The sequence below is a fragment of the Nicotiana attenuata genome, chromosome 7, assembly GCF_001879085.1.
Source record: "Nicotiana attenuata strain UT chromosome 7, NIATTr2, whole genome shotgun sequence".
NCBI lineage: Eukaryota > Viridiplantae > Streptophyta > Magnoliopsida > Solanales > Solanaceae > Nicotiana > Nicotiana attenuata.
Window position 1 is genome coordinate 111,090,936 of NC_031995.1, and position 19,778 is coordinate 111,110,713.

General features: G+C 38.9%; 1 protein-coding gene across 1 annotated transcript; it reads left to right on the forward strand.

Annotated features, from left to right (window-relative positions):
• LOC109229711 (serine/threonine-protein kinase SRPK-like) lies at nucleotides 9,219-19,716 on the forward strand. The gene is made up of 4 exons (XM_019395242.1): nucleotides 9,219-9,791; nucleotides 10,883-11,773; nucleotides 18,771-18,818; nucleotides 18,910-19,716. Exons 1-4 carry the CDS (start codon nucleotides 9,549-9,551, stop codon nucleotides 19,312-19,314), a joined length of 1,587 nt encoding a protein of 528 aa, XP_019250787.1. The 5' UTR covers nucleotides 9,219-9,548; the 3' UTR covers nucleotides 19,315-19,716.

The window sequence follows — 19,778 nt, forward strand, 5'->3', positions numbered from 1 at the left end:
CACTCGTCCGACCACCTAAAAGGAGCACCCTTTTGGGTCAATTTGGTCAAAGGCAATGCAATAGAAGAGAAACCTTGCACGAACCGACGGTAATAACCCGCCAAACCAAGAAAGCTATGAATCTCTGTGGCTGAGAACGGTCTGGGCCAACTCTGGACTGCCTCTATTTTCTTCGAATCAACCCGAATACCCTCACTGGACACCACATGCCCCAAGAACGCCACTGAACTGAGCCAAAACTCACACTTGGAGAACTTAGCATAAAGTTTCTCCTCGCTCAACCGCTGTAACACAATTCGTAACTGCTGGGCATGCTCCTCCTGGCTACGAGAGCACACCAGGATATCATCAATGAATACAATAACAAACAAGTTAAGATAAGGCTGGAACAGACTGTTCATCAAATGCATGAACGTTGCTGGGGCATTGGTCAGCCCAAAAGACATCACAATGAACTCATAATGACCATATCGGGTCCTAAAAGTTGTCTTAAGAATGTCCAAGTCCCTAATCTTCAACTGGTGATACCCTGACTTGAGATCAATCTTGGAGAACACCCTCGCTCCCTGAAGCTGGTCGAATAGATCATCAATGCGCGACAAAGGATACTTGTTCTTGATTGTGACTATGTTCAACTTCCTATAATCAATGCACATTCTCATAGTGCCATCCTTTTCTTCACAAATAGAACAGGTGCACCCCAAGGTGACACACTAGGCCTAATAAATCCCTTTCCAAGGAGCTCCTGAAGCTGCTCCTTTAACTCCTTCAACTCAGCGGATACCATACGATACGGTGGAATAGAAATAGGCTGAGTTCCCGACACCAAATCAATACCGAAGTCAATATCCCTGTCTGGCGGCATGCTCGACAGGTCTGCAGGAAACACATTCGAAAAATGGCGCACCACCAGAACAGAATCAATAGTAAGGGCCTCTGCACTGACATCCCTCACAAAAGCCAAATAAGATAAACACCCCTTCCCAACCATCTGTTGGGCCTTCAAGTATGAAATCACCCTACTTGGGACATAATCTAAAGAACCTCACCACTCTAACCGAGGCAACCTCGGCATCACCAACGTTACAGTCTTAGCGTGGCAGACTAAAATAGCATGATAAGGTGACAGTCAATCCATACTCAATATCATATCAAAATCAACCATACTAAGTAGTAGAAGATCCACTCTAGTCTCGAATCCCCCAATGGTCACTACACACGACCTATACACAACATCCACAATAATAGTATCGCCCATCGGAGTAGGTACATGAACAGATGAAGCTAAAGACTCACGGGGCATATCTAGATAATGGGCAAAATACGAGTATACATATGAATAGGTGGAACCAAGGTCAAATAACACAGAGGCATCTCGGGGACATACTGAGACAATACCTGTGATCACTGTGTCTGAAGCAATGGATCTGGTCTGGCAGGAAGAGCATAGAAACGGGCCTGACCTCCACCTGATCGGCCTCCCCCTCTTGGGCGACCTCTAGCTGACTGAGCTCCACCCCGAGCTGATTGCGGGTTGTGATATAACTAGTGCTGAAGATGCACCCTGACCCCTCTGCTGCGCTGGACCTCCCTGACGACGAGGATACTACCTCCACATATTCCCAAACTCCCCACACTTAAAAAAACTCCCTCGTGATGGTGGTGGGGACTGAAGGGAGCCCCGAACAGCGGGATAACTGGTAGAAGAACCTGTCATAGATGAGCCCTAAATCGATGGAGCACGGGACGAACTCTAAGCTGGAAGGGCACTGAGAGATGAGTGACCCTGCTGAGAACTGTGAAAACCATGGCCAGATGATGCACCACAATGGGCTGGATGAGCCGTCTAAGCATGCCTAAAGGGACGACCCCTGCCGTGGTGAAACTGACCCCCAGAAGGAACACCACCAAAACTACCGGATCTACGAGGCCTCTTGGCCTCCCTCTCTACTCGCTCCTGGTGGCAAATCGACTCTATATCCCGAGCAATGTCAACAACCTCCTCAAAAGAAGCACCAGACACTCTCTCCCTAGTCATAAAAATCTGCAGCTGATATGTGAGGACATCAACGAACCTTCTGATCCTCTCCCTATCTGTGGGAACCAACCAAATAGCATGACGGGCTAAATCAGAAAACCTCATCTTGTACTACATCACCGTCATGTCATCCTAACGCAGCTGCTCAAACTGTTTGCGCAGCTCCTCTCTGCGGGACTGCGGCACATACTTCTCCAGGAAGAGAACGAAGAACTGCTGCCAGGTAAGGGGCGCTGCACCAACAGGCCTACGCCTCTCATAAGCCTCCCACCAAGTGAAGGCAGCTCCAGAGAACTGAAAAGTAGTGAACGAGACCCCGCTGGTCTTCAGAATACCTGTTGTACGGAGAATCCTCTAACACTTATCCAAGAAACCCTGGGCATCCCCGCCCTCTGCACCGCTGAAAGTCGGAGGCTAAAGTCTACCAAACCTCTCCAATCTACGCTGCTCATCATCAGGTATGACCGGAACCACATAGTCCTGAGCAGGTGAAACCGACTAGGCTGGTGGTGCCCCCGGTGTCTGAAGTCCCTGAACAACCTGCTCGGATATGCGGGCGGCGGGAGTCTGATTGCCTCCCCCGGCCTAAGAAGTGGCTGTTGTAGTAGAAACAGAGACTGCCTGAGCAAGACCGGTGCACACGGTCAGAATCTGAGCTAAGGTCTCTTGAAGACCTGGAATCACGAGGGGCAGATCTAGTGCCTGAGCTGGTCCCGTTGGTGCATCCACAACTGGGACCTGATCCTGTACTGGGGCAACTGGTGGATCTGCAGGTGCTGCCCTAGCTGCTGTGCGGGCTATACCCCTGCCCCTATCACAGCCTCTACTACGACCTCGGCCTCTCGCGGCCCCAACTGATGTTACAGGTGGCTGTCCGTCCTGACCGGTAGCACGTGTCCTCACCATCTGTGAGAGAATATAATAACAGAAGTTTAGTTACCAGTATCAACAGATTCGCACGATAAGAATTCAAGAATGTGAAGTTTCCTAAGGGTTCTACAACCTCTCGAAGATAAGTACAAATGTCTCCGTACCGATCCGCAAGACTCTACTAAACCCGCTCATGACTCGTGAGACCTATGTAACCTAGGCTCTAATACCAACTTGTCACGACCCAAAACACAACCCGTCATCATGGCGCCTATCGATGATACTAGGCCAGCCAACATTTCCAAAACGCTTTCAACAATAACCAGAAATAAATCAAGGCTTTTAAAACAACTGAAATCTTTGCCATAAAAATGGGGTGAACCCCCCTAAAAAAAGTGCGGAAAGAAAGCCCGGTATCGGGATGTCACTAGTCATGAGCATCTAACATAACCGATCCAAAAGTATCAAGACTAACATAGTCTAGAATCCAAAATACAAGAAATAAGGAAAGATAGGGAAGAAGAAAGCAGGGCTGCAAACACCGGCAGCTACCTCGCAATCTCCAATGACCAGCTACGAGTGCTATCAACAACCTCCACATCCAACAACTCCTGGATCTGCACACGAGGTGCGGGGAGTAATGTGGATACACCAACTCAGTAAGTAACAATAATAAATAAGGAACCGAAGATAGTGACGAGCTACACTATTTTAGTTCATTTTCAATAATTCCAGAAAGGCAAATAGTCATGCTTCCCAAGTTCTGATAGTTCAAGTCAAATCAATTTATTTTAGTCAAGGTCAAGTAAATCCAGATAAGAATATCTTTCAACAGTTTTCAAAATATGGATATAAGGCAACAATGTGCATCAATAATGTAATCATATACTGCCTCCCAGGCAATTATCTCTCAGTCCTCCCAATCACTCCAACCTCACAATCACTTATTCCTCCCAGTAACTCATTCCTCACAATCACTCAGCACTCGGCACTCGACACTCACACTCAATAGGTACTTGCGCTCACTAGGGTTGTGCAGACTCCGAAGGGGCTCCTTCAGCTAAAGCGCTATAACAAGCCAATCATGGCATAAATCAATCAGACCCTGGACCTCACTCAGTCATAAATCAATAAAGCATGCTGCGGTGTACAGCCCGATCCAATAAATATCCTCACAATCAGGCCCTCGGCCTCACTCAGTTATCAATCTCTCCAGCCTCTCGGGCTCTCAGGAATCAGGAAAATCAGCCTAAATAGTAATAACATGAAGTGACAGATAGAATAACAGAGACTGAGATATTATATTCGAGTAATAACTATGACTGAGTACAAATAGCACATAACAGGCAATTCAACAAGTAACGCGGCCTCAATGGGACTCAACAGTACCAACACATAGCCTATACATCGTTTCTAACATGATTTACAATAAATTTCCATAACACATAGAGAGCATATAGCTAACAATTCAACTTTACAGCTTATACGGGGTGGACCAAGTCACAATCCCCTTGGTGCACGCCCACACGCCCGTCACCTAGCATGTGCGTCACCTCCAAAATAGTCACAAGACACAATGTCCGGGGTTTCATACCCTCAAGACCAGATTTATAACTGCTACTTACCTCAATCCGAGCAAAATCCTACTCCGCGATGCCCTTGCCTCTCAAATCGGCCTCCAAACGTCTCGAATCTAGCCAAAAGTAATACAACACAATCGATATATGCCAAAGGAACCAATTCCATATGAAAACTACTAAATTGGGCTCAAATCCCGAAATTGGCTCAAACCCAACCGCCGGGCCCACATCTCGAAATTCGACAAAAGTCACAAAACTAAGAAACTCATTCACTCACGAGTCTAACCATACCAAATTCATCAAAATCTGACACGAAATGACCATTCAAATCCCCAAAATCATCTCTCCAATTCACAAGCCTAAAACCCCCAAATTAAATCTCAAAAACACACCAACTAGGTGGGAAAATCAGCGGGGAAACATAATTATTGAATAAAAATGAACACAAGGATCTTACCTCAAGAATCACCTTCAAAATCCTCTCAAAAATCTCCAAAAATGAGCTCAAAAATGTTAGAAGTGTGAAAAATCCTGGAACCCTCATTTGAACCTTTTTATACCGCCCAACGATACGTTCATCGCGAATGCGACCTCCTTCTCGTGTTTGCGTAGACCATTCTAACTGCCCCTCAATTTAACCCTTCGCGAACGCGAACCCGGCCTCGCGAACGCGAAGCTTTGCCGACCCCACTCTTTGCGAACGCGACCACTGCCTTGCGAACACGTAGACCAAAAGCTTGGGGTTCCGAGCGGTCTCTCCTCTTCTTCGCGAATGCGGTACTCCTCTCGCGTCCGCGATGCACTCAACTCCCAAACCTTCGCGAACGCGTCCCTTCCTTTGCGAACGCGAAGAACAAATCTCTCTCGATCTCCAGATGCTCTTCGCGTGCGAGACATGCCTCACGAACGCGTAAGACGAAACCAGCAACGACAAAATACCAACAAATCAACTAACATCCTAAGGCCAAAAAGGATCCGTTAACCACCCGAAACTCACCCTCGGCCCTCGGGACTCAACCAAACATACCAGCACATCCCATAACATCATACAAACTTAGTCGAACCTTCAAATCACTCAAAACAACATCAAAACCAAATTACACTCGGATTCAAGCCTAAGAACTAAACTTCTGAATTTCACAAACGATGCCGAAACCGGCTAAACCTCGTCCGGATGACCTCAAATTTTGCACACAAGTCAAAAATGACACCATGAACCTACTCCAACTTCCGAAATTCCATTCCGACCCCAATAACAAAATTTTCACTACCGACCAAAATCGCCAAAATTCTAACTTTCGCCAATTCAAGCCTAATTCTACCATGGGCCTCCAAATCACATTTCGAACGTGCTCCCAAGTCCAAAATCACCTAACGGAGCTAACAGAACCAGCAGAATTCAAATCCGAGATCGTTTACACATAAGTCAACATCTGGTCAACTTTTCCAACTTAAACCTTCTCATAAGAGACTAAGTGTCTCAATTCACTCCAAAATCACTCCGGACTCGAACCAACTGACCCAGTAAGACATAATACAGCTGTAGAACACAAAAGAAGTAGAAAATGGGGGAACGGGGCTGTAACTCTCGAAACGACCGGCCAGGTCGTTACTATATACCCCTACCGTAATACTATTTGTTCAAATATACCCCTCTTATGTTATGTTTGTCCAAGGTGGACATTCAATCCTTCGTGGCACTAACATTTGACCACATGACATGCCACCTCGGTGCCCCTAATCCATATATAAAAGACTAAAATTTGAAATACAATATTTTTTATGGCAGCGACAATGATGGCAATAGTGGTGGAGGGGAAGAAAATTTTTGTGGTGAAAAAAATAGAAGGGAGGGATACAATGGGTTAGGGCGCTGAGGTGCCAAGTCATATGATATCCACCTCATCAAATGTTAGTGCCACATAGGATTGAATGTCAACTTTGGACGAACTTAACGGAAAAAAGTATATTTGAATTAATAGTATAACGTTAGGGCTATATATGGACTAAGCGTATAACAATGAGTAAACCTTTTATAATAGGCGAAATACATAGTTTACCCATCCAACTTACGACCAAATCCCTGTTACACACCTGTTGACCACGGGTTTTATTTTACACACCAAACCTTTCAAAAGTGTGTCAATTACATACCACTTTCATGCTGGACCAGTTTCACAAAATGTGTGTGTATCACGCACCAATATGCTCGTGACATGTGTCATTAATTTAAAAAAATAAAAACACACTTAAAATTACATATATACCCCCTTCTTCATCTTCCCCACCTTGTCTTCCATTATCATTGTTCTTGAGAAAAATTTCCAGCAAGCCCAAAAAAAAAACATAACTAGAATCAAAGGCANATTTGGCCGCTTCTGCGGCTTTTGGGATTTGGGGCTCGACCGCTTCTGCGGTCTGGGGGCCGCATAGGCGGAATCGCTTCTGCGGTCCCTGGACCGCTTTTGCGGTTTCCCCCTAGACTGCCCCCTTCTCCGCTTCTGCGAACTATTGACCGCATCTGCGGTCCCCGCTTCTGCGGTCCAAGAACCGCAGATACGGTTATGACAGAAGCAGCAAGCTTCAGTCATTTTCCAAATTCTAACTTCACTCGAGCCTCGCTCGTTTGACGCTCGAGGCTCCCGTGCCCCGCCCGAACATACCGACAAGTCTGAAATCACGAGGCGGACCTACTCGAACCCTCGAAACACTCAAAACAACGCTAAATCGGGGAATCAACCCCAAAACCAAATGAATCAAATCATTGAACTTCAAGTTCTTAATTCTTCTCCAACGGGTCAAAACGCCCTTAAACTACTCGGATTGACACCAAATTTTACGGGTAAGTCTTAACTAATATTTCGGACTTGTGCCAAGTTTCGAAATCAAGATCCGAACACGATACCTAGGAAAACAAGGATTTCTTTGTTTATTTAAACCTTTGAAACTTTAACTTAACAATTTCACATAAAAATTCATTACTCGGGCTAGGGACCTCGGAATTCGATTCTGGGCATACGCCCAGGTCCCATATTTTCCCACGGACCCTCAAAAATTGTCAAACTAACGATTCTGGGTCCGTTTTTCCAAAATGTTGACCGAAGTCAAACTTGGCCTTTTTAAAGAAACTTAAAGAAGCAACTAGACTTATTCTTGCTCAAAACTCTTCTAACTTCCGAACCACCCATCCCCGCAAGTCATAAATTAGCATAAGCAAGTGCGGGAAGTCTTATTTAAGGGAACGGGGTTCAAAAATGCAAAACGACCGGTCGGGTCGTTACAGGCTACACCATATTTTTTTCCAAAAATTCTGGCCTACTCTAGGTCATAAAGTCATTAAACTATGTCAAGGGATTTTCAGCTCGAGAAAAATTCCGAGTGAGCTTAACAAGACATATGTTTGTTTAATCCCAAAATTCAACAATGCTAACAAACTACAAAACTTTAGACCTATCAGTCTTTGTAACACCCTTTATAAAGTAATTACCAAAATAATTGCTAATAGGCTTAAGCCTTTACTAAGTAGAATGGTTAGTGAACACCAAACTAATAGGCTTAAGCCTTTACTAAGTAGAATGGTTAGTGAACACCAAACTAGCTTTGTGAAACATAGAAGACCTAGTGATAATGCTATCATTATTCAGGAGGTCCTCAAACGTTTTAACAAAACAAAAAAGGAAAGGAAATTGGCTCCTAAAGCTGGACCTAGAAAAGGCTTTCGATAAATTGGAATGGTCATTTGTTTATCAAGACCTAAGGTTCCATAATTTCCCTCCTAATATTTCCTCTCTAATTTTGAGTTGTATTTCTTCTACGTCTATCTCAATCCTTGTTAATGGCAATAAGACTAAGGATTTCTGCCCTTCAAGGGGTATCAGGCAAGGGGACCCAATGTCACCCTACATTTTTATTTTATGTATGGATATGCTATCCAAAAATATTGAACATCAAGTTGACACTCTTCGATGGGATCCAATACTATTAAATAGGCAAAGCCCCCCCCCCCCTTCCCATTTATTTTTTGCTGATGATCTAACATTAATGGGTAGAGCTAATAAGAATACAATTACTACCATGAAAAAGAACCTGGATATCTTTTGCCATTTATCTGGCCCAAACATCAACAAAGAAAAGTCTAAATTACTTCTATCTAAGAACTGCACAAAGGACATGTGTAATTGGATCACTTCCTTGTTGGAGATTAAGGTCAGTAAGGACTTTGGTAGCTANATATAGGTCTGTTGTCATTACTTCGACGATGACTGAATACTCTCGGTTTTTTTTGTCCTACCTCTAATCTTGGACAATATATTGGTGGTATGTATGAAGGCATAAGAAGAAATGCTGCAATAATGGAAGAAGATGAAAGAATATGGATTTTATTCTAAAAATAAAGAAAGGATTTAGAAAATGAAAAGGCTGGACAGTGCTGTCAAAATGCCTTTAGACACAAAATTTTGATCGTTCACTCGCCTCTTATGTGTGAAAAACACGCGAGTGACACGTAATAAAAAATGTGTGTTTTTGACACGCTTTTGAAAGGTTTTGTGTGTAAAATGAAACTCGTGATCAACAGGTGTGTAACAGAGATTTGATCGTAAGTTGGATGGGTAAACTATGTATTTTGCCTTTATAATAGTACTGGATATATATGTCTCTTGTCCGTATTGCAATTTACACAAAATAAAATAAAATAATAATCTGTCAAATAGTTTAGTGATGGAGCAAGTCCAAAAGCAAACGTTTGGAATTAGAAGAGTTCAAAGGAGTGCAAGTGTTGAGACAGTTTTACCTGCTTCGTCTGTCGCCATCTCTATCCTCTCTTTCCTTTCCCCATAGATTTCTACACCCTTCACTCACAATCACAAACGCCCATTTTCCTGTACATATCCACATGCAATTGAGAAAATCCCAAGATTTTAAATAGAAAATAATCAGTTTTTTTTATTAGCACACAAAGTTAGCTCACAAACCAAGAGCAGATAAAAGTTTTGGGAAATACCCAAATAGTAGTCCCTTTTATCTAGAGAGTTGATTGATTTACTTTGATTGATTGGAAAATGGAGGGGAGCAATCAAGAGCAGCGGCTGAACGCGGCGGCGGTGGAGGAGGAGGAGGAGGAGGTGGAGGAGAGCAGTGATGATTGTACTTCGGAGGATGAAGGGACTGATGATTACAGGAGGGGAGGGTACCATGCGGTTCGAATAGGCGATAGTTTCAAAGGAGGTCGGTATGTTGTTCAGAGGAAACTTGGGTGGGGTCATTTCTCTACTGTTTGGTTGGCTTGGGATTCTCTCATGTCCGTACGTTTTCTCATCACTCTTTTCCTTTGTATTCATATTTGAGTTTAAGTTCTATGTGCTGACGGTAGTATTTAGGTAATCATATTCGTTATTAGGTGATTACAAGTAAATCGTATGAAAAAATATTACGGACTGAGCACGGAGTTTAAAAAAAAAAAAGTAAAACTTTTGAAACTCGTTGTCTAAAATAATCATCATTTTAAAGTTAATTGTTACTAAGTATAGAAATGTGCCATTTTTTTGGGGCTGATTAAAAAGGAAAGTGTGTCATGTAAATTGGGATGGAGTGAGTAATTAGTAATCTGAGAAAAATGGTAACTGACATTCGAAAACATGTTAAAATTCATGATTGTAAGTGTATATAACTTAAATCGTTCATCTTCAGCCTAGTTTAGATCAACCCCTTTTCTTGGAATTGTCATCATCTATTAGTTTTAGGATTGTGGGTGATCAATAATTTCATTTTCCTCTTTTTCTGGGCTGGTTAACTCTATCTTTTGGATTGTCTAGCTTTATGTTGGTGTTTATGACTCTTTTGTGAGCATAGCATCCTATCCAAATGGGGCGGAATTTAGATTTAGGATTCATATAACCAGCCGCAACTAGTTAGCGATTGAGGGGTATGTTGTAATTTTGATGTTAAAGTGCTAGATATAAAAGGGCACCGGATGCACTAAGCTCCCGGTGTGTGCGGGATCCTGGAAGGACTAGACCACATTGGGTCTATTGTATGCAACCTTACCTTGCATTTCTGCAAGAGGATATTTTCACGACTTGTACCTTCGGAAGGCTCCCCTATGGAAGTGCTATATATAATCGAAAAAAGGTTGAATCTTTAGGTTACTTATCAAATTTTTAGCAGTTAATTGCTTTTGATTGATATTTTATATTGTAGCTCTTCTAAGTGGTCTGGCATATAATATTTGGCCTAGTTTAATTAATTGTGCTGCATAAGCACGTAGCCGGCTTAAATCTCAGTAATTCCTTATGAATAGGAACTTAGTTTTGCAATTCTGTGTTTGTAGCAAATTTAATTTGTTACTCTCATGGGAAGTAAGAATTTGATGTGTATATTTTTGTTAATTATGCAGCAATTTGTAGCACTGAAAGTACAAAAGAGTGCGCAGCATTACACGGAGGCAGCAATGGATGAGATCACTATTCTAAAGCAAATTGCGGAATGCGATCCGGATGATAAAAAATGTGTCGTTAAGTTATTGGATCATTTTAAGCACTCAGGTCCAAATGGGCAACATATGTGTATGGTTTTTGAGTATTTGGGCGATAATCTCTTGACACTTCTTAAGTATACTGATTATCATGGACTGCCTATTCATATGGTTAAAGAGCTCTGTTATCATGTTCTAGTCGGATTGGATTATTTGCATCGACAGCTTTCTATCATACACACTGATTTGAAACCAGAGAACGTACTGCTCTGTTCCACAATTGACCCATCTAAGGATCCGAGAAAATCAGGAAAACCTCTTATACTTCCTAATCACAAGGATAAGATCACGCTGGAGTCAGGGGCTCTTAACGGTTATGTAACATCAAATGGAAATTTGACTAAGAACCATAATAAGAAGATTAGAAGAAAGGCCAAACAAGCAGCTCAATGTTATGTGAATGATCAGCTTGATTCTTCTGTTAATGTTAATAGATTGTCAAATGCTGAGGCTGCAACAAGCAGTGGGAAAGAATACGGGGGTCCTAAGAGAGGAAGCAGTTCTACAAGGAGGAAGCTGTTGGAGGGTGTCGACCTGAAGTGCAAAGTGGTTGACTTTGGGAGTGCTTGTTGGACGTACAAACAGTTCACAGATGATATTCAAACTAGACAGTACAGGTGTCCGGAAGTTATCCTTGGATCTAAATATTCAACCTCGGCAGATCTTTGGTCCTTCGCTTGCATTTGTTTTGAGCTGGCAACTGGTGACGTATTATTTGATCCTCACAGTGGTGACAACTTTGACAGAGATGAGGTACGGATGCATTCCTTGCGCTGCTTACTACTAATTTTCTGGTTTATCTTATGTTATTATGCTGGGTGTATTTCCGTATTTTAAGAGAGAACTTTGTGTTGACTTTGATATGGACCATTCTCTTTAAGACGCCGTAAGCACATTAAGTTGCGGTTTGGATGAGTGTAGGACTCGCTAAGTCAACGCCGTTCTTTGTGTACTAACTATAGAATTTGTTGGCCTGGCTGAAGATACTTAACATAGTTTTTTGTTTTCTTTACTTTGTCAATATAATTTTTTATTTTCCTTATAAGGATATGACTGGTCTAGAGATTCTTTTGTAGCTTGTAACTCATCTGATTCTGTCGTCAACCATGGTTACGTAGAATATCTGGGAGATCTCTAAGCAATTCTACTATCCCATGGCATACTTGGGGCACAAATAGTCATTCGCTTAATTCAACTTGATGATGTAAGATGATTGGACTTGAACAAGATTACTCCTATGGTTTGATGTGTCTTTGTTGAGTTAATTTATGTTATCTAATATATAATGTTATACAGTTAGTCTAAAATTATGACAAGTGTCTCCCCTTCTCTAAAGACTTTCAAATTCCTTAACTTCAGTTTCATTTTTACATAGAAGCATTGACTTATGCAAGTCTAGTGCTAATTTAATCATAAAAAATTTAGTAATAATTAGATTTCAAATAAATAAAAGAGTGCAATAATCTTTCTAATTAGAATTTTATGTTCAAAAGTCTTTTCTGGAAAACCTTGGATACATATGCAAATACTCGTTAGAACCCCAAAATACGATTAGAGGGGGGAAAGTAAAAGCTATAGAAGAACTTGAGTACCAAACCCGAAAATTCTAAGGCACTTTGTGAAGTAGCTCAGTACCTTTATAAACCCATCTTGAAAATCCTTAAATAATCCATGTCACAAATTTAATCAACACGTGTAACATAGTTTCTCAGGTACACACATATGAACTTTAATGCTAACTTACGAATGTGAATACAAGCTTGCCAATGTTTGCTCAATACAATATGAAAGAATATGAGTGTTTAACACAAAACTATAAGACAATGGTGTAGAAGATCAGTATCTTTATAAACCCCTTTGAAGCCCTTACACAACCCATGTGGTTTAACAGTTTAACTCCACAAAGGCTATATAGACACTTATTCTTTCTTGTAAAAGAGTGGAGGGAAGAATAAAAAGGGAACAAATTGTACAATGTGAGTTGTGACAAACAACTAGAAAGAAGGAAATAAACTCTTATTGTACAAAAAAGGGAAGTAAGAAACAATAGGGTTCTTTATGATAAGAGATTAGGTTAACATGAAATAATGGAAGTTTCTTGGTTATTGGAATTCTTAATTATGGCATGATTATTCAAAATATTCTATGCAATGATTGATAAGGTTTGTACATTGTACTTGGATACATTCTAACGCTCCTTAAGTAGGAGTGAATAGATCTCCACTTCGTGCTTACCACCTGTATACTCGATTCTTTGACTGCAGAGAGTTATACTTATATCTTCAATGAAGGATAAATTCTTACAATCCTTTTCAAGTTGGTGTGAATAGGTCATATACTCCAAGATTATCATGCATATACTTGATTACTGGACCTCAAAGTTGTTTGGCAAACGTGTTTGCTAGTTGATCATTTAAGCTAATAAATGTAGTAAAACTAAGTCTGTTGTATTTCTCACAAATATTGTGACAATCAACCAAAACGAGTCGTCCTCTTCTAGAACACTGGGTTGGAAGCTTAATCTCATTTATGTTACCTTTCTGACCTTTAGTTCTTCAAGCAATTGCTCTAGTCACATAAGCTCACATATTGCCAAAGCCATAGCTGTATATTCATTTTTTGCAATGCACTTGGCAATTACAGCATGCTTCTTTGTTTTTCAATTGATCAAATTTCACTAGCTAGTACAGGTTCCTTGGCATTGACCACTATAAGATGAAGTCGTAGCCTATTCTGCCTCAATATACCCAATAACTTTGGTTTCCGCATACCAGTTCCTGACTAACAGTACTCTTATACTTTAAAAATTGCATCTCAATGACCTAAGGATTCTGTAACAAATTGACTGATCATACTAACAGAAAGGGAAATGTCAGGGCGCTGTGGTGGTAAGATTATTCAACTAACCAACCAGTCCTTTATAGTGGACTTCATATGCCAAAAGGTTCCTTTTTTGGGTCCACAAGTACGTTAACGATTGATAGTCAATCATATTGGTATCATCTAAGATATCTTAAGCATATTTTCTTTGTGAGATAGTCACACCTTAGTTGGATTAGGCCACCTCAATACCAAGAGTAACTGAGCCAGCACATACCTTGGACATGGAAGTGAGTAAAGAGATGTTTTAGTGTCCCAATTCCACACGGATTATCATATATATATATATATATATATATATATATATATATATACTAGTATCTATGAACGTGCGTTGCACGTTAATATTGGCATGTGATGATTTAAATATTTATTTATATGAAGGTACAATAAAATTTAATTAATGAGATAAATTTATGTTAAATAATACAACAGTCATCTAAATACCAAAAAATATTATTTTATTAGCATAATACATGAATTTAAAATAAAAGAACATCATCAAAACTTACACAAATGATCAATTTTGTCATGTTAGTTAGATAATTATGTATTATAGTTTAAAAATATTTAATGTGATGATATATTAACGAACACTTCTTTGTGGACAATATTTTTTTTGTATATGTTTCCTCCTAATGCTTTGGTTGCTCTGCCTTAACGTGAACTCTTGTTGTCGATCTTGATATCCCTCTTGAAAGTGCAACATACAATTGTTTGTGCAAGAAAATATATTGCAGTAAATATAGCTTAATATTTAGGATGTTTGTCCTTGTGCTTTATTTATTATATTTGCAAAACATAAACATGCTAAAAATTATATTCACACAAATTTAGAAGGATATTCCTTAAATTTGTGATGGTTATTTAAGTTATTTGAAGAGGTATATCAAATCTAAAGTGAGTGGTCTCACAATAAAATTATTGTTGGTACACCACTTGCTATTATTGCTAATAGTGTCATTCCTCTTAATATGATATTTGCAAGTAATGCATGACATAGAAATATTATTTCGATTCCGCCGGAGGCATCTACAAAGAATAATCATGTTATACCAGAGTCGCCTCTTTATAATATAATCTTGAAAGCTTATTTTTTATTAGGATTTAGCTTTGATTGTGCTTCCTCAGACACTTGTATAGCATTTTGATTCTTAATAATATACTATCCTTTTTACTTTGTGTTCTAACGCTCTTTTTATGGAATAAATTTATTTACCCTAAGATTCTTTTTTTAAACTTGAATAAGAATTTTACTCATATGATGAATTTAAAAACAATTGAATTGGATTCTCTTGCTAAATAATTATTTTAAAAATTTAATTATTTGGTTTTAACATAAAAAATAATTTATTTTATGTTGATTCAGACCTTAATATTAGTTCATCTCTTGTTTTGAATATTTAATCTTAATTATAATTTTATCCACTATAAATTTTATTTTCAAAGACTAAAAGATTGATATGATATCTCACTTTTAGATCGTTATATTTGTAGAATCATTAGCGGTATTGACTCTTATCAACCATGTTTTTCTCTTTATCACACATTTATATTCTTAAATATTTTCTTAGTTGTTGTTTAATAATTGAGTATTTTTTAATATTACACGAAAAATTGATAAAAAATATTATTTGAGTAGAAAAATAGTTTAAATATAAAATGTATTAATAGTGGGGTATCTTTTTCTCAATTTCAACTCTTATGCAGTCCATTTAATATTATTTTTATTTTTTCTTGGTATTGGACATTATAGAGTGGTAATGTATTACCAATATGGAGGATTCTTATGAAATTAATTTTATTCAACTTTCCTACATATTTTTAATAAGAATTTAATAGATAAAATTTGCATAAATTTTTAAATTTTTAAATATTAAAAATTAGCATAGAAGGTGTTGTTGTCCAAAAAATAAGTTATTACAATTATGTCATTTCCGTACGAGTTCTTTAGCTTAATATTTTAGGGCTATTTTGATATATTAGTATTGTATTTATACTTTTATAATAATATAGGCTCTCCTTTTTCTAAATGAATTTGGACATTATAATACATTCTCAAATTAAATTAGTAATAGGATATTATAATACGTTTTAAAATTAAATTAGTAATAGGAATTTTTAAGAAGTATATCCTAAAAGCAATAGGATTACATGGCTAAAGATATTTACTTGTTCAATTTTATAAGAATTAGACATCTCGAAAGTAATTATACTAATAGGATTCCTAGAGGTAATCATGTAGGATTTCTAACGTATAGTATTATGTCCTAAAACTAATAGGATTATAAGGCTAATATCTAGAATTCCGGTTGTGTCCTTTTATTATGAGTTATTATGCTTAATATTATAAGGTTATTTTTTGTAAACCGATATTATATTCCTGCTTATATATATATATATACAAATTAAGTTACGTCAAATTACTGAACTAAATTTGAAGCGTCAAAACAAGACTTGAGCTGTTCCTTTGGGGTTTTTCTTGGACGTTGAAATAACCAACTCCAAATTTGAACAGATAAGGGAAATACAACTGTTTCACTGTAACAACCCAACCCACTAGTAATAATATCCGCTTTGGGTCTTAGGCCCGCACAACTTTTAAACTCGTCATTAGGGTTTAAGGCTTCCTTCTTTATATACCCAATATCTCTTGTGTTTTGCTGATGTGGGATTTCCTTGGGTGTTACATAAACCCCCTCTTTAGGAACTCAACATCCTCACTCTGAAGTTTGCCCCACCATTATCTCAAAGATGTGGGATTTGCCTATACCTAATTGAAACTCAAGGTTTGCCCCAACATTGCCCAAAGTTGCACATAGAGTGGCTTTGATACCATATGTAGCAGCCTAGCCCACTAGTAATATGGTCCGTTTTGAGCCTAGACCAACATGGCTTTGAAGCATCATTAGGGTCTACTAAGGCTTGCTTCCTTATATACCCAACATCTCTCGTGTGTTTTGCTAATGTGGAATTTTCCTATGAAGTTACATTAACTAGACAAAGCATTACCATAGTCCCTGCAGCTGTTCATGTAATATAGAAATGTATGAGATTATGATATTACATTATCGAAAAGGTTGAAAGATAACCCTAAGTAGGAAATAAGTGAAACAGAGGGGAAGGACTTGGTTCGGTTAAGGTAAGTAAGGCGGTGGTGCACTAGTGTAGCTGGCTGTACACCAGTGCATCTGCCTAACTTGTGCATGTGCTCATTAAGAAACAAGCCCCGTACATCATACTAGAAATGATTTGTAGTTGATGATGCATTTCTCTAAGTTATGTGTGATTGCTTCATTATTGTCAAAAAAGGTTCAAACTTGTATACAAGTCAGCTCAACCTCTGCAGTTTCACGACTAGAAGTTATAGGAAAAATAATATGCTTTAAGGATTCTAATGGTAACTGGTAAGGCTACTAGTATTAGAACAGAGATCATCAATAGTTCTTTCTCTCGATTGCTGAATTTGTGAAAGTGGGGGGACGAGTCGGAGGGATAGTTCAGTCGCTGGAAGAGTATAATCTTCTGGTCATCCTGGGCATCATAATACCACTTGTAGCCTATATCATACTGTAGCTTACAAGTACAGGATTAACCTAGGCACAGTTTTTTCCATTCCTTGTTTGTCTCTCCAAATTCCATGAGTGAAATTGTGGAACACTCCTTTTCGTCCGCTCTTTCCTTACAGATTGACATCAAGTTCAATCACATGTCTCTTGTTGATATTCTAACCATCTGTGTTTATTAGCTCATCTGATGCTTTAGTTTTGGTTGGTCAACTATTTTTGCCATTAGGTGATAAACGGTTTATGGGAATAAATTGACCAAAAAAGAGGAAGATATATAGAAATTATGGTTTTTGCTATTCCTGATTTCCTGTTACTGCATTTAGATGTAAAATCTAGAGGACAAAAAGTACATGGTGTGCTGAGCATCATATCCAAGTTATCTATTTACTTTTCTTCCGTACTACGTACCATATCTTTTCTCTTACGGTGTTTTTGTTCTATTTTTTGTAAAACATGGATCACCATGTTAGTTCTTCCGGTCTTGGTAATCACTCCTTTTATATGTTTTCTGGTAAGTGAACCCTGTTAATCTCAACTAACACACTGGATTCAACTTACGGTCACACTAGAGAGAAAATTTGAGGAATTTTTTGTGTCCTCTTTGGTCGATGAACAAAGGGCTAGAAAACTGGTGGTTGCCACCAACTGATGATGGTTGGAATTAAGTCATAATGGAACTTAAGAAACATGGAGATGAAACAACATATTTTGATAACAGAATTGACAATGCGACTATTGTAGTTTAGAGAGTATAGTTGCCTTTTCTATTCTGGTTTCCGGAGGAAAACTCAGGTTTTTTCAGTGCAAATGATGCAACAAAGCACAATTTGGTTGTGCATTTGGTCTGATATTGAAAATACTTGGTCCTTATCAAACAGGAAACATGAATTTTGTAAATAAAGTTGTTGTCATTTGCTGCTTCAGTTAGCTTTTGCTCTATTTAAATTAAACTTTTCAATCAAGTTAGACGTGGTCGGCTATATCAGAGAATATTTGAACACTAACCGTCAACTCATTGCAACCCTCCTACTTTATCCAGGTTTTGAACCTGCTTTACTTTAGGAAGCCACATAGACAGAGCATACTTAAACCTAATCTTTTTATGGTTATAAAATTTAAAGGGGTAACTGAAACGTTTCAAAAGACATACGGCAGTATTTTTCAGGACTCTTATATGCGATTGTTGTCTGTTAGCAAAATGCAAGTCATCCAAACGTGGTTTCTGCATCTTTATGGTGATTTAGTACTCAATTTTTCGGTAATGATGAGCACAGCAAAACCTATTCTTCTTCTCTTTGCAGGACCACTTAGCACTAATGATGGAGCTTCTAGGAATGATGCCACGAAAAGTAAGAAAATTCTGTAATCACTTCAAACTTCTTTGGATCATGTTTTTTTTTTCCTTTAGTAGTTTTATAAAGTATGGTATTTTCTTTTCAGATTGCCTTGGGTGGTCGTTATTCACGTGAGTTGTTCAATAGACATGGTGACTTGAGGCACATCAGACGGTTGCGCTTTTGGCCCTTAAAAAAAGTTTTAATAGAGAAGTATGAATTCAGTGAGCAAGACGCAAAGGACATGGCCGATTTCCTGGTCCCGATACTTGATTTTGTCCCAGAGAAACGGCCTACTGCAGCTCAGTGCCTTCTTCATCCGTGGATCAATGCTGGTCCACACCTGTTAGAACCTTCCTTGCCCGACACACAATCAAAAGCTATTGATACTCTAAACTCTGTCCAAACCAAGAAACAGAATGAAGAAACGGAGGCAATGGAGGTCGGAATGGGGAAAATGGCTATCAACAAGGACACGAGAAGTTTCAGAAGTTACTCAGTCAAATTCTGATACTTATTAGACTACATCATCTTTGTCTAAGATGGTGTTCAACGACTTGCTCTTTGATCCATTTGCACATGGAACAGTCTTATTGTTGAGCGAAATATATCTTCATTTTGGTATGGTTATTACAAGACGGGGACGCTAGGTAAATGTGGAAGTGAAAAGGTTTGCGTGGCCGCGGACCAAATTTGAGCTGCTCCAGAAACAAGTATGCAAAGGAGACTGCAGATTTTTGGACCATTTCTTCACCTTGAAAGTAATATATCAAGTCATTAAACCAATGTACAGATAAGGAGCAATTATAGCACACTTAACTTTAGAATCAATGTCATGTCTATATAAAATTCATATTGATTTTGATATGATGCTTATCTTGAGCAATTTAATTTGAAGTCCATTCTTTTCACAGCTGTTCCATTTTCATGTTTGCACCATTTATTTACACCCTTCTGGTTGTGGTTTTATGATTT